The 17090-nt window shown below is 34.6% G+C and overlaps 1 protein-coding gene and 1 long non-coding RNA gene across 3 annotated transcripts in view; one reads left to right on the forward strand and one right to left on the reverse strand.

Moving 5' to 3' along the window:
* Positions 1-11722, reverse strand: part of LOC106876466 (uncharacterized) — a 90043-nt gene extending 78321 nt beyond the window's left edge. For both annotated transcript variants that reach the window (XM_052967503.2, XM_052967502.2), the window contains exon 1: positions 10886-11722. In XM_052967503.2, the coding sequence (XP_052823463.1) occupies positions 10886-10969 (84 nt within the window). In that variant the 5' untranslated portion in view covers positions 10970-11722. The remainder of the gene's footprint in view (positions 1-10885) is intronic.
* A 4881-nt stretch (positions 11723-16603) lies between these two features.
* The window catches only part of LOC128247636 (uncharacterized), a 1849-nt gene continuing 1362 nt past the window's right edge, over positions 16604-17090 (forward strand). Inside the window, exon 1 of the long non-coding RNA XR_016241701.1 lies at positions 16604-16676. This is a non-coding gene — a long non-coding RNA (uncharacterized LOC128247636). The remainder of the gene's footprint in view (positions 16677-17090) is intronic.

Genomic DNA, 17090 nt, shown 5'->3' on the forward strand with positions numbered 1-17090 from the left:
CAATCCAAGGTTTCTTTATAAAACTTAAAACCGTCTATATCACTGTTTTAAAATTGTTGAAGTTTGATCAACATTTTTTGAGACCTTTTGGTTCTATCTCGGGTGGGTCATTTTTGCCAATAACAACACACGCACGGGTTCTATTTCATTAGTCAATTGGTTAACCATTTAACTAATCGATTGTTTAATTGGTCAATCAATCAATTAGGTTTGTTAAAGCCTAAGTGATATGATCTTGGACTCATTTTTTGAACTCGGTCAAACTGAATAACAATTGATTCCGAAATCCAAACAAAATTAAGAAAAAAAATTAAAACCAACTTTTGATTTAGCACCTGACTTGTATTTCGATTTTTAAATAGCAGTTCGGTTTGATATATATATATATATATATATATATATATATATATATATATATATACACACACTTTTTTTGCCAAATTGAGCAAGAAACGAATGAGTAAAGCGACTGAATTATATTCGAAAAAGTTACTATCGATAGAACACGGTAAGCAGCACATACTCTGAACAACTAAAATTGAAAGAATGACTATCGCACTTTACAAAACCAGCTTTATAATTATTTTTAGCAAGTCTCTGTTGAACACAACTTTTATCACCAACCATAACTACAGATTTATAGCAGTATTAAGATCCATAGTCTTTTAACGGAATTTTGTCTTTTACAAGATGCACCAAATTTCTCCCATCATGTTTACAGCAGCCTTTTGTTTTAACGATAAAACCAAGAAAAGTCTTTTGTAGTAAAAAAAAAAAAAAAAAAAATCGTTTTATCCTCAGAATCGATATCAATAAAGCGAACTGTTTCTGCCATATCTTCCTATGTGCTTGATGTAGAGTAGAATCGAACACGAGGCAAAAATCTTTGGCCTTATGAATGCCATTCTAGTAATTTCTGGCGAAAGTAAAAGCCATCAGTTTGAATAAATTCAGACTTTATTAAATTAACGGAAATAAATGTTCTTCCAGGCTTCTTTTCCATTTACCAAAGTGCTCTTTTATGACAAGATCAAAGCTTGCCGACAATTGTAACAATGACCAATGTCCAAAAATTGTTTTCCTCTCACTTTCTATAAATGAGATCCCTCGTGAAAACGCAATACAAAGTTTTGAGCCATCAAAAATTTTATGCAAAGGAGAATTCTAGAGAACATGTGGCCCGTTCCGTTATTCTGATGTGATTTAAACTTAGTTTTTTGTCAATGACTCCACTAACAAACTTCTCTCCATTGGCTGAAACAGTATCAATTTTTTTTTTTTTTTTGCATCTTTTCACGGGCGTTAATTATTTCTGATGTTTTGTAATGATCGAATTTATTCTTTTGTTTCAATGGAAACCGATGTATTTTGTGAAAATAGTAAACAGCAAAATAAAGAAAAATGCTTTTATTTCTATAGAATAAACAAGACCTCAAACGCCAAACTACTCCATGTTTACGTCCATTTTCCAACTTTCTTTTTAATGAGCGTTTGTGGTTGCAAACCTTTTATTAGCCCAACAACCCTCTTCAAATGGCATGAAGCTTTATCCAAAGGCAGATAAAGTTTTAATTTGAATCCGTTTCCTATATCTCCAGTACTCCCCGAAATGAATTAGAACCCCAGGTTGAGTAGCTGTTTTAAACCATCTTTCACTTATCCGTACAAAATAAACGTAAAATATGATACAGGCATATTTTCCAAAAGAGTGCATTTTAACTAAAAATTAATCTAAATTATGAAACACCCACCCTCAAAATTTCGTATGTATCATTTCCTTAGCTACATCAATGTGAACAAAACAGACTGGAGTGAAAACAAGCTCTGTTTCCAGCTGACAACATAAACCGTTATGATCGATTGTTTGGCTTTTTCTTTTTATTGAATCATTAGTGTTGATATTGTTTATATAATGTAATAAACTTATCCAATCTATATTTTATCATAGTTTTGATTCCATATCTGTTTGCATTTCCCGTTTGCTGAAGTTTGTGTGTGTGCGTGCTTTCTTGGAACTTTTGAGAGATTTCATAACTATATACTAACACAACGTCCAGAATACCACTGTTATGCATATGACATTGTAAAGCATTATATTTCACATTATCATATTTCACATTATCATATTTCACAGCTGTTATACATAATTCAACACAAGAACCTTCTATTTTAATGATACTATTAAAGCTAAGTTCTAATAATTTTATGGAATTTTGCCACTTACTCTCCTGAATCATTAATGATCTCCTTATAAATCCACGAAAGATGTGCTATACCAGTTGTGTAAAGAGAAAAATGAGCAGGTCAAAACCCCTAAGAATAGGCATTTGGTTCAGCTAAAATCTGATAAATATATCTGCGCAGTGAAAACCAAGTTCGAGATCAGCTCTTCCTCAGGGCCATCGCACAAGTGAACTCAACTTAACTCCATTGAAACATAGAAATATGTTGTGCTTCAATATAGTAATTTATTTCTCATCGTTTGCAGCCATATACACGTATAACGTGTTTCATTATGATTATACTATTATATATTAAAGTATTATGTGAAATTACGTTATTATTTCTGTATATTAATCCCTGTATTTACTGTAGGAATTAGTATATGTTATAGTTTTATTGCTATAATGTCGTGTATAAATCAACGTTGCAACTTGGCCTGCAAGGAAAGTTTTTGTTTCAAATTCAATAACATATATAATTGACTTCAATAAGAAGCACTCCTCCCCCCCCCCACACACACACACGATATTTTCTCATAACCTTTCGAGATCATTTTGAATGACTGACTTCAATCTACGAAGACTTAATTTTGTTTACAATATCTTATCTCTGTAGGATTTCTACTATCAAGTCCACTGGTTGTACCTCTCCCTTTGGTGGTATAACTGAAGTCTAGCATTACCCTTTGTTTATCAGGTGACAGGCACAATGTGTTAAATTGTTAGCAGGTTTGATAAGCATATCTAACTTACGAACAACTTGACACGAGTTTTAAGTTATGGGATCAGGATAGGGAAGTTTAACAATAAGATTGGGCGGCTAGAGGGCCCAAGAAACACTGCGGACAAATAAGACCGATTAAAAGGTTAAAAATTCAGCAACCTTCACTTGCAAAGTGATGGATAAAAAATACTGTGGATAGTTATTTAACCCATTAGGATATAAAGAGTACAACTAAAGAAATGTTCAGAGAGTGTTTACTTTCTTATACAGCAGGCATGGGTAACCGTTTTCGAGAAGCGGGCCGCATAAGACACGACTCATCATCAGGTGGGCTACGCATCTAAAAAGATTTTAATATATGTTATTTTCTTGCCATTACGAAAGTTCCACGAGCCGCAGTTTGCCCATATATATATATATATATATATATATATATATATATATATATATATATAGCTTGATGGAGACCAAAGAATGTGGAGAAGCTTGATGCTTATGACATTTATTCGCAAGAGCAGAACGCAGCATTGTAGTCGTTTGTCATTTGTTAATTTCAACACGATAAAAATCACCCTATATCCACAGCAGTAGTTTAATCCAGCAAGCTATCGAACCACTTTCCTATTGCTCTCACTGTTAGGAACAATGAATTATTACTATACAGCGGTACTAATTACTTCTATTTGAAGAGATAAGTATTTTGGGACCTTGACACAACGCATTTCTGCTGACAAGATATGAATCATCGACCTCTTACTACCTTATCCACTCAAGTAGCAACACTCGATTTTAATAAAGTAATATTCAAACAATTTGTTAATTAACCACACTTAACAGAAGTTTTTTTTTTTTTTTTTTCAGGTGGAAAAACAATGTAAATGACCGTTGCAGGTTCTTCAAGACTGATGAAACTGATGAGACCAATGCCGCCAATAAGCCAGGTGAACATTTGTAGGTCAATGAAAACGTGGGCGAGGACAGAAACGGCGGTCTGGATCGAATGTTTGTCATAGTGAACTCCTCTGAGGTTAGCTAACATGGTGCTGTTAAACTGGAGAGCGGCGTATTGGGCCTACTGCACCAATAAACAGTGATAGCACTATGGCATTGACGAGTGATTTGTCAGTCCTGAGGCAGCGAGTCTATGACCAAGGCGCTTCAAGATGTGTCTGAGTCAAATTTATCCAATGTCCATTCTTTTATTTTTTAACCCTGTCACCCGCGTTCTTGCTATATCGGGAACAGGTTAAACCTCATTTTTGCCGAATTCCCGGTAATGAACGACCCATATAGAAAAAGATGTAGCTAATTTTGTGCATTAGTTTGCCTGAAAACGTTAGTTTTGAGCTGTATATGCAACAATTTTTTCTTTTCCTCAGGAGCCTAAGGTTAGACACTGGGGCCTAGGTCAGAGAGGGTTAAGACGACAGTGTGATTCGAGCGAGATTTGGCTGTTGGTTCTAGCAAGTCGAGTAACATCGTAGAGGTTTCCATATTGGTTCTGCTTATGACTCAGACAACAACATAAGTACAAGAGCACAATGAAGCACACTTGCAGATGTATTGACGGTCAGATACAAGGGTGCAAACACAGACGAACACATTTGCAGGTGTATAGACGGTCAGATACAAGGGTGCAAACACAGGCGAACACCCACTTGTTATTTAGAAATGCGCTCGTTGCAGTTAAATTCCTGAACAGAATTTTTATCTTGAGCTAGAGGAAACAAAAGTAAAATATAACGCACACTAGAACAATCTTTCGATTTAAGCACATAAAATGGCCAACTGCCAAGTAAAACGGTATGACAGAAAAAAATGTATATTAGTATTTAAATGTGATAATAAACTCAAACATATACATACACGCCTTTAGTCAAAGAGTATAATTTTACACTATACTCTTGAACAGCTATATAAGTACGAATAAACAAGGAACTATTGGTAAATACTTCTTTCTTTTTCATAATTGCTTTCTAAGAAATGAAAGCTTTAAAGACGTTATTTTACACTTTCATTTTGTAATCGGCCATTTTACGTGTCGAAATCGAAAGCTTATTCACACTTTATATATTTCTAGCATAAGCACAGGGCCGCAAATTCGGAAAAAAGGCGTAGATAGAATCGATTTCAGCATTTGACTGGTACTAGTTTTATTGATGTCTAGGCAGAATAAAAGCAGAATTTGAAAACGCATCTAACTACACACCAAAGGGTTATTAACCTGGTAACTACCCTTTCTACAGTCCTATACCCTTTTAAGAAACGACGATCTCCAGCATGAACACGAGGCTACACTAGACATTCAGGTAGTGAATATGGTCGATTATATCGATCTCACTCCCATATTTAACCGTGTATTTATGTTATCGACCGCAAAAAACGAAGGGCTGAATCGACCCCGATAGAATTTGAACGTAAGAACATAAAAGGGACGTAACTGATAAGGTATGAAGCGTACAAATAAGATATATACCAATTAGTACTCAGAGCCTTATGTACATACTGCATTTTAATACAATGTTAATCCCCTAGCATACTTTTACGTTGGGGTTAAGTCTCTCAGAAAGCCTTTTGAATATGCTATTAAAGTTTTTTTTTTTTTTAGGAGTTTATATTATCTTTTTAATCCCGCAATGTGAAGACAATGCAGGTGAATGGAATCCAAATATATCAACAAACAAGTTATTACGATTTTATAGTTTATAAATGTATAAAGAATATTTTTATGAACTTCTTTTTACGTGTAATGTAAACTACCTGTGTGAGGGAGGGAGGGAAAGAGAGAGAAAAGAGCGTCGTCGCGTTATCTGAAGAAAAGAAAAATCTTTAAATTCATTTGTTCCACATTCCAACCAATATTTAATAAGTGCAAAACTAAGGTTCAACATTCTATAAACAAACAAACATGACATGCCCATCAAAAATATTAATGCATACATATAACACCTATATATTATGGACGTATACAATAGCTGTTGTATAAAAATATATCAAATACCAGCAGACGCATCTTTAAAAGCTTAAGGGTATATATTTGTGTGCATATTCACACACGGAACGTGTGGGAATTTGAAGAGACACTATCACAATACTGGTAACCAGATACAAGGAAACGACGCGCTATATACACTTCCTCTATATTTCAATATAGATGTGTGCGCACTCACAACACGTATGAACGAAGACTTGGTTTTTAAATTCAGTTATATCTTACCTTTTACTAGTTAGGACCACTTAAGATAAAAAATAGATATCACATGTGTATGGGTGCACCTACATTTACACACGCAAGTGATGAAATATACCATACAGACACACACGAAATATATCGCCTCACAGCTATGTAACCTATACACAGGTATGTGTACCTACACGCACATACAGCAGGCGTGTATTACCCTACGTACATTTTATAGAAGTTTTACGTATCTGCTATAATGCTGTTACGATAATCGTGTACACACGTGTGTATGTATGTGTGAGTATATATATACATATATATATATATATATATATATTTACACGCGTGCACGTATACAGTTATTACGTAATAACACTGTAATTGCGTGTATCTGCAACAAGTGTAATATATACATGCCAGAGTAACATTTTTATAGTCACATGTAACATTCAGAACAACAAATGTAGATAAATACGCTATGGCTCAGAAATGTATCGAATCAACACACATACATACACACCTTTCCACCAAGCACACATACCAAGCATTAATGTTTGTAAATATCATGACCATGTAATCAACATATCTCAAAAATCTCATCCACAAGTACACGCCATCACATTACCACCAACATGTAACCAATACGAAGATACACCTTAGACATGCATATTTACATAATACGTAAATAACAGACTATGTACCTGTGTGTGTGTGTGTGTGTGTGTGTGTGTGTGTGTGTGTGTGTGTGTGTGTGTGTGTGTGTGTGTGTGTGTGTGTGTGTGTGTGTGTGTGTGTGTGTGTGTGTGTGTGTGTGTGTGTGTGTGTGTGTACGCGCACACAGTGACGTATGCATATAAGCACACAAGAAAAACACACACACACCATTATATTACATAAATGTCGAGTCTTAAAGACGAGATGGCCAGGGAAGAAACGTCTCTGGTTACAGGTCGGTTCAATCAGGGCTGAACAGAGTCGAAACATCAACACCATCACCACAACCACATTTTATACGTAATAACGAAAACAATATAAACAGAAAGAGCTGTAACAGAAAAGAAAACAGTATAATGGTGATGTGGTTATAATAAGAAAAAGAAACCTTGAGAGAAAGAAACGTGTATGCGTCCGTTTCAGATGTATGTGTATATAACTGTACATATATGGATTACACACACACACACATTATATATATATATATATATATATATATATATATATATATATATATATATATATATATATATATATATATATGTGTGTGTCTATATATATGTTATAGTATGTATGTATGTGTGTGTGTGCGCGCGCCAAGTGGGGGCGGGTGTGAGTTGCGAGCAGATCCAAATAAACAAGTTCTATAGTTAGGTTAGCTTGGCTGACAGTCTGTTCTTCCTCCCCCTCCCTCATCTAGCTTACTTCTCTGTCACTCTCTCTCTCAGCGCTGCACACACACACACACACCATAACTCCCACTCTCACTTTAAACAGTCTAAAATCCCACACTACCCATCTATCCATCCATCACGCACTCACTTACCGCCTCACCCCCGCCGTAACAAGCAAGAACGTCTCGCCCTTACCCCCACCTCGTCAGGCCGTCTCTCGTCTCTTCCGCCCCATCCGACCCGCAAACTACCCTTCTCCAGAAGGTGAAGGACAAACGGCAACCCAGGAGATGCGGTGGTGTCCTGGGTGGGGGAAGCCAGTCTATTGCTTTACAACCAAAATACAGTCTGATGACGGAATCGACAAGTAACTGGGGTTTGGAGAAGAGCCAAGATAGAGATAGGTAGATAGAGAGTGGAGATATTTAAAGAAAGGAGGAGAACAAGGAGTAAGATGTGGGGTTAAGAAAGAGGAGATGAGGTAGAAAAAGGGGAGTTATGAAAGATAGAAAAAGGTAATAGAAGGGTGAGCTTAGCAAGAGAGAAAGAGAGAGTATGATAGCAGAAAAAGAGACAGAGATAGATAGGTAGATATAATAGACACCGATAGAGAGATTAGGAATAGGAATAGACATTAAAGCTAAGCAGACGTTGAAGAGAGGGTGAGAAACATCTTAAAAAGACAGAAAACAGAAAAGCAGAAAGAGATAAGAAACATGAAAGAACGAGAATGAGAGAGATAAACAGAGAAAGAGAGAGAGAAGTAGTGTCTCACACACACACATACACACACCCACACAGATTAATGTTATTTGAAGTAAACAAATTAAGAGTGGAAGGGTTGGGGCGGAGGGGAAATGACAAGGTTATGAGAGGGAGAGTGACAGAAGGAGAAGAGAAGGTTATGAAAGAGAGAAAGAAGCTCAAGATATTCAGAAAGAGTGGGATGATGTTGATTAGACAGAAAGAACAGACAGTCAGAGGAGGAGGCAAGGTAAAAATAAGAGAATTTATGAGAGGGGGTGTTAAAGCAGACAGAATCATGTAAGTAAGAGGAAAAGAAAGCTAGAAACGCATATGGAAGTGAGATAGGGGGTAGAACTGACAGTGTAGTGGAATTACAAACAATAATAGAGAGGGAGAGGAGGAGGTGGACATGAAAGAAGAAGAGTATTAAGAGAGAGAGGGGGGAGTAGAGGTAGAAATGATGCACGAAAAACAAGGCAAACAAGTGAAAATACAAAACAAGAGAAAGAACACAAACAGAAAACGATAGACAGAGAAGGGAAGAGAGAGTGAGAGAGAATGAAATAAAAAGAGAGAGAGAGAGAGAGAAGCGAGCAAAAGAGGGAGAAGGGTAAAAGCTTCGCTGCTAAAAACACCAACTGTTGCAAATATGGAAGAAAGCAGCTATACGATGTTTACGGTGAAAATATGTCTGTCAGTTGGAACTGCCGACTTTCTAACTGGTCCCCGCCACTTTCTCCTTGCACGTTGTCTGCTTTCACAGTACTACCACAGTGCAGACAGCACAGCACAAATTACTACACAAACTACATGAAAAACACTACCACCACTACTTAAAATAATAATAATAATAATAATAGCAGTGTACACATTAAACATGCCCGAATACTACTACTACTACTACCACCATACTACATAGTATAACACACTATTACAACGCATGTCACATTTTACACAACATTCCGCAGTTATAAACAATAGTAAGACATAAACACACAGATATAGTAAATTGCACACAACATGCTATGATCACCTAACACTACATTACTTGATACTCACTACACACGAGCAATGCACCACATCGCTAAAGATATATACACACATATTTTTACGTATGTACATATATTTTATAAATATCACCACATATTCAAGGATAGCATTCCAAACACTACAGCAAGCACACTAAAACGGTATCTAAACACTGCCAACCAGACAAACTTTAACATTTGATTAAAGCTTTATCGTACCACCAGTAACATTATAACTTGCTTTGTATTCCAATTTTGGCTTATATGAACCCAATAAAAATTATATGCTACATTGAATTTATACAATTATAGAATTACACCATTTAAAAAGGGAATAAAAAAAACATACAAAACAGGCACTTACGATATCTAAAATATACTACATGCTTACATTATTTTCCACTCTGAACTGTCTTCGACTATATATATATATATATATATATATATATAGATATGCGTGTATATAATGCACACACGCACGCACGTTCATACGTACATGCTTACACACCCTGTAACCTCGTCACAACAATAAACACCTGTGACCCCTGCAGACAATAAAACCCATTACACTATATTCGCATTAGATACCACTCGATAGTCCCGCCAATAACAGCTCATATATACACTCTGTAACCCTACCAGCACTATCTACATGCTCTGTCAGACATGTATATAGAACGTAGTATATACTCTACGTTTAGCACCGCGCCACCAGACATTATATAAACATTAAGGGACTATACACGGGGCACTGCATATTCAAGTCGGTCACAGTATTAGTTATATAATACATCCTATGGCTTCACTCGAGGCAATATCTATTGCCATCAACCATATTATACATATCAGATCAGTTCGAATGTGTGTACATGTATATATATATGCTTTTGCGCGCACACATACCCACATAGTAATCACTGGATACGTACATTCAAACTTTACACCACCTTACCACCTTAGATGTCTGGCTGTTGTGTATCAGAATACGACAGAGTATGTGTGTAGCAAGCAAATACATCTGTATCATATACCCCTCGCTCCTAATTCAGGTGTGTGTCTATGTGTATATATATATATATATACATATATATATATACATACATATACATATATATATACATACATATATATATATATATATATTACATAATCAGTACCCCTAACTAATTATTACTATTATCTTATATATATATATATGTGTGTTCATGTACAGAAAACAAAACATTTACTTATGGTGGTACTTAAAATATTTAGTAAGACTCGAATTTATTAATTATTTTTGAATTGACTAAGGACTTTAAGTTTCTTCTCTATTGGCTTCACGACGATAAGACGAAACTTGGAAGTCCCAGTCAACTCAAATAGATTAATATTATACACATAAACAAGTCAACCACTATATACGTGTACCTAAATACCACACATGTACACCCACTTACATATTTATACATATAGAAATACCACACTAGCCAACGTTTACGCCAACCAGTATATATATATATATATATATATATATAAACACACACACACACAGAGTACAATACCAAAATATACAGATACACAAGAAATATAAAGGCAAAGCAAGCACCTACCTTCAACTTCTTCAAGTAACCAGTCTTCACTACATCACTGGTATCCTCCATACGATGATTGCTGTTCTTTTTACTCGATGCCATTTTATCAAGTTAAAGGAAGAAATAATAATAGTAACTACTATTATTAATAATAATAATAATAATTCGCCAGCAGTTATTGACGTTGGCGAGTGTGTTTTTTTTTCTTTCTCATTCACAAGACCTATACCACAACATACCCACTTCGCACCCTGTAGGGTAGGTGAAGTAAAAACAGGCGCAATCCAAACATTGACAAATACTTATTCTGTCGATACATCATTGGAGGGGAAGGGGCGAAAAAAAGTAGAGGGGTGTAAGGTGGACTCTGCTGTGGTGGTCTTATGTTTCTTGTTATTGTATGTTAATATATATTTCCAGTGAATTACTTTTTACTGTCAACAAGAGACAAGGGTTCGCTCCTCACATTACGCAATTTAAAACAAGTTTCCGTTCCGTTTTTGCTTTTGTTTTTTCTTCTTCCAATCCAAAAAGGACAAGGAATCATAAAAAAAAAATAAAAAGATAAACCAATTAAATTAATTAGTAATATTAATGATAATAACGATCTCCTTGTAATCCTGTGTTAATATTAAAATAATTTGTTGTTGCTTTTTTCTTTTTTAATTATTATAAATACATAAAAAAGAGCCACTTGTATTCAACTAAAAAAAAAGATTTTGTTGTTGATATTGTTCTTATTTTCTGTTAATAATTATGTGTAAATCCGATTTCAATGTTGCAGTGTGTGTATATTATGGCGAAGTAATGCTGTTTTTCTCTGTCTCTCTCCCACATACACACGAGATCAGTGAGAAAGAAGAAAGGAAAGGAAGACAACGCATATGGATAATATTGATGATGATGGTGATGATGATAATAATGATGATAGTGGCGGAGGAGGAGGAGGAGAAGGAGGAGCAGGGTGAGGAGAATAACACACAAACAACCTCTCCACCGAAGCCATAAACAAGCACTGGGTGTCAGTTTTTGTTGTTTTCTTTCTTCTTTTTTGTTTTTCTTGTTTTAACGGATGGTGATGATAGTATGCTGTTCTTTTATGACGGGTACCTCCACCCTGATATATGAAACAGCAATTTCAACGACCCTGATGTAGGAGAAGTGAGTGAAGAAGAAGTCAAAAAGCGAAGAAATCTGAGGGGGAAACTCCTTCAGCTTTAAGATTGCCGAGGTTTGTCAAAGGAGTGAGAGACTTTCCAAAATTCCACCATCCCCAAGTTTCTCATGTAATAAAATTTAAACATATATATATATATATATATATATATATATATATATATATATATGTGTGTGTGTGTTATAAAATGATGACTATGGAATTTGTGTTCTTGACGGTTGTCGGTTGGTTGTTTATTGGTTTGTTGTTATTGAGATAATCTCGTTTGGTTTGTCTGGTTGGTTCAGCTGGGGTGGATGGAGGAATGTGAAGAGGAGACGACAATCTGTAAAGGACTTCCAACTATGTACGAGGGACGAGTGGTTATGTCGAGCAAGAGACGGGGGGAAGGGAGGCGATCAGACGGATCTCCCTACCACACACATATACATGTGACTCGGCCCTCCAAAGACCTGAGTCTACACAGACAGCTATGCTAACATATATATGTGTGTGTGTATTTGTGTATAACCTTGTCCGTCTGTGCGTTAATACATAGAGACAAGGGTTTGTATGTGGTGACACTAGACTGAGGCAACGTGGGACACTTGTAACCAGAGTATCACCAAGTACCCCTCTCTATGTTTTCTTTCTTATACTCCCTCTTTTTTGCTCTCACACTCTTTTTGCATATATATGCGTGTGGGTTTGTATGTATATATATATATATATATATATATATATATATATACTTGTTTCTTTCTGTGTATGTTTATGTAAATATACTCCCGTGTCCAATCTTTCTATATTTCACAGTATCTTTTCACTCCCTATCTTTATTATATGTTTATTCGTATAAATTTCTCCCCTCTTTTGCTTTCTAAGAGTATTCTCTCTCTCTCTCTCTTTCTTTCTCTTTGTATCGTTCTTGCCTGCCAGACAGATATCTCCCCTCGTGGATATGCAACAGATATAGACCGACCTTCAGTCTCTTACACAACTAGACTACAGAAAACAACCGTGACCAGAAAACATACATATAGTTATATAATCAGGCATACACACACACACATATGTGTTTTCTTTTCTCAATATATTTATATATAATGAATATATTTCTATACATATACACGCTAATGTCAAATTAGTGAACCAAAAACAGATATGAAGGCGGCAGAAACTTTCTAAAAATATAGATGTATGTGTGTATATCGTAATATATAAATTTATATACATATATATGTGTGTGTGTGCGTTTGCGTTTGAATACTTACACAGATGTTTGTGTGTAGTAGGGCGATTTATTACAAATATGTTGTTTGGATGTGTAGTTATTTACAATATACGTGTGTGGAAATTTATAGAGACGTGTCGTGTGTCTGTATGTGGTTATTTAAAATATGTGTATGTATTATGTATACAGTCATATATATCTGTAAGTGGTTATTTACCACAATATGCTTATGTGCCAATTTTATGTATGTAGTAGACGTGTATTTGCATGTGAGGGATGTTATTTAATAATCATGTATACGTGTAAATTGTATGTCAATAGACGTGCGGAGTAGATGTGCATTTATTTCTGGGTCCAACGCGCGCGTGTATATATATATATATATATATATATATATAAATTACGTATATAAACAACTATGTTGGTTTATATATAAAATTATTGGTGTGAAAATGTTTGTAGTAAGTATAACAATATAATCTGGCCGCTGCTGATGTCGTTATAGTAATCATATGTACGTTACGATGATGACAATAAGTGTGTATGTATAAGTTTGCATATATATATATATATATGTATGTATGTACGTAAATCTACGTATTTTGGGAGTGAAATAGCAGAAGTTTCGAGAAATGGAATTGGTCAAGTTGAACTAGGTGAGAGAGATGGTGTCCGGTGCAGGGACATAGGAGGGGAACGGTACCAATTATATATATACGTGTACGTATGTATACATACATACATACATATATATATATATATATATAATCACAATACATACACAGTTATTTATCTATCTATCTCTCGATCTGTCTTTATATATGTGTGTGTGTGTGTGTGTTTAGTGTTCGTATATAGTAGTATAACGCAGGGAAACTCGTTCATTCAGCAAGATATTTCTATAGCCGCTTCTTTGGGGAGTGCCAGCTTTACTCGCACTGTAAGGAAGGAATGAGAGTAGTGGTTATAGTAGATCTACTAATGGTGGCGAAGGCGGCGATTGATGTAGTAGTAATATTAGCAGCAGTAGTAGTGTTGGCGGTTGTGGTTATTGACGTAGTGATGGTGACTGGTGATGTTTATTGGCGTAGTAGTAGTAGTAGTATTTGCTAACGATTGTGGTAGTGGTTATCGATGTAGTGGAATAATAAACTACGGTAGTTGTGGTATTATTGACGTAGTAGTAGTAGTAACGGTGATGATGATAGTTATTGATGTAGTAGCAGTAGAAGAATTAATGAAAGTATTAGTGGTGGTGGTGGTGGTGGTAGTTATTCATGAAGTAGAAGTAGTAACAGCAGCATTAGTTTATTACGCTGTTGATGATGTGGGTAGTCAGTTATTGACGTATGATGGTAATAGTAATAGTAATAGTAATACTAATTATTGGTGGTTGGTAGTGGTTATTAGTGACATAGAAATATCAGTAATAATATTGACAGAAGTGATGGGTTGTTGACGTAGAAGTAATAGTAGCAGCAGTAGTAGTAGTAGTGGTGGTGGTTATTGACGTAGTGTTATTAGTATTAACAATATTGACGCTACAATATGAAGGTCATAATAGTTGTGATGGTGCGAGAGGCTATTGATGCAGTGTATGTGTGTATACGTATATATATATATATATATATATATATATATAGATAGATAGATAGATAGATAGATAGATAGTAATAAAACTGGTTGACTGGCAAAGCGTAGTGATAATAGTAGAAGTGTTATATGATGTGGGTGGGTAGCAGTTATAGTGGTATCTGTCCGAAAGTAATGTTGGTAGTATAAGTAGTAGTAGTAGTAGTAGTAGTAGTAGTAATAATAATAATAATGATAATAATAGCAGTTAAGGATTTTGGTGGTGGGTACTATAGTAATACCATTAGTCGTATTAGTCTGCTCGTAAAATCGCTACTATTAAATGTATGATTATATTATATATATATATATATATATATATATATATATATATATATGTATTACTAATGTAAAAGTAAAGGCGATTGCGGGAATAGTGGAGAGAGATAGAGTCAGTCGTTGACTACTCAGTAGCACTAGTATATATTGATAGTAGTAGTAGTAGTAGTAGTAACAGGAGCAACAACAACAGCACTGACGATAATAGTGACTCGTCAAGCGATAGTAAAATACGAATTGGTTATCGTAGTAATACAAGAATGAGTAGTATTAGTAGTAGTAGTAGCAGCAGCAATTACAGTTGAGTTGGTGTTTTGCTGCTGATATATATATATATATATATATATATATATATATATTCCACAGGTTAACGGTGTACGTAATCCAGTTTGTTTGTGATTGTTATTGTAAATCCAGTGTTTTGTTGTTGTAAATCCAGGGATGTTTATTGTTGCGAGTGTTTATTCGCACTTATAATCCAATGTTTTTATAGTGACTGTTGTTATAGTAATCCAATGTTGTTGTTGTTGTTATTATTGTAATCCAGTTTAGTAATCGTTATTATTATTATTATTATTACTGTTATTTGTAATCTAGTTTGGTTATCGGTATTATTGTTACGATTGTTTGTTATGTATAATCCAGTGAGTAGGGGGTTGTTGTTGACAATTAATTATTGTAAACCAATATATTATTGTGGTCAGCATTGGTATTGTAATGTAACGTTATATCATTACTGTTCAGGTAATAAATAATACACACGTTTATTTTGTTGTAATCCACACTTCTACAACTGTGCCGTAAACCAAATGATATTATAGTTATTTTAATCTGTTATTTGTTTGCGATCCAGTGTTAAAAATACATACATACATACATATATACTTGTTACTAAATTACTGTGCAGTTCCCCAGCTCTGTATTGATGTTACCTCTTCATATATATATATACATAAATATATTTGGTGTTATGATCCAACTTTTAACAGCAATTCACACTCCACAAAGTTGTTTTTATTCCAGTTGTTTTATGTTATTACTATTAATTGTTGCTAATTACGTAATAATGTACTTGTAGTTGTTACCAGAATTACATGCTACTGTTGATTAGCGCTGTGGTAACACTAATCAAGTTCTTAACTATATCTACATGTATATATATATATATATATATATATATATATATATATATATATAGATATAGATAGATAGATAGATAGAGCGTAGGTAGGTGAGCTTTTTTTATTTTTTGTTAACGTGTTATTGTTGTTTTCAATGTTGTTTATACTGTCTTTTACGTTTGTTATCCAGAATATATTTACATTTTATATACACACATATTCACTCACACACACAATAAAATATATTATTTGTACTACTTGTTTTGTTTTTTTACTTTCTTGTTTAATCTGTAATGTTTCCTGTTTTGTTTTAGGCTCCTAAACTGACAAGGAAAACCTTTAACATTTCCGAAGGCGAGACAGAAAGGCCTAAGTGAGGTTTGACAGGTATCACATTGAACGAAAGATATCACACTCTGGGATATCCTTTTTACGATGTTATATAAATAGCAAAGAAATGTGTACTTGTATATTTTTGTGCTTATCTCTCTCATACTCTGTATTTGTACTTTTCTCAATATCTTTGCTTTTACCTCTTATATTTCTTTATTATTTAGCCTTCTGCTCTCGTTCGTGCGTATGAGTGATTTTCTATTATAATGTCTGAATATCTACATATCTGTTTGTATGTATCTGTTAATTAACTTAACTCTCGTAGACAATGACAAGATGTGAGTGGTTTAAATTAGGTTGGCAAGATATCGGCAAGTCCGACGGTTATTTGGGTTCAGAGCCAAACGAAAAGACGAATGGCGGTGAAGTATTTTGTTTTTGATGTATTTATTTTCGCAAATTTTTGTT

The sequence above is a fragment of the Octopus bimaculoides genome, chromosome 4, assembly GCF_046866305.1.
Source record: "Octopus bimaculoides isolate indiv1 chromosome 4, ASM4686630v1, whole genome shotgun sequence".
Taxonomy (NCBI): Eukaryota; Metazoa; Mollusca; class Cephalopoda; order Octopoda; family Octopodidae; genus Octopus; species Octopus bimaculoides.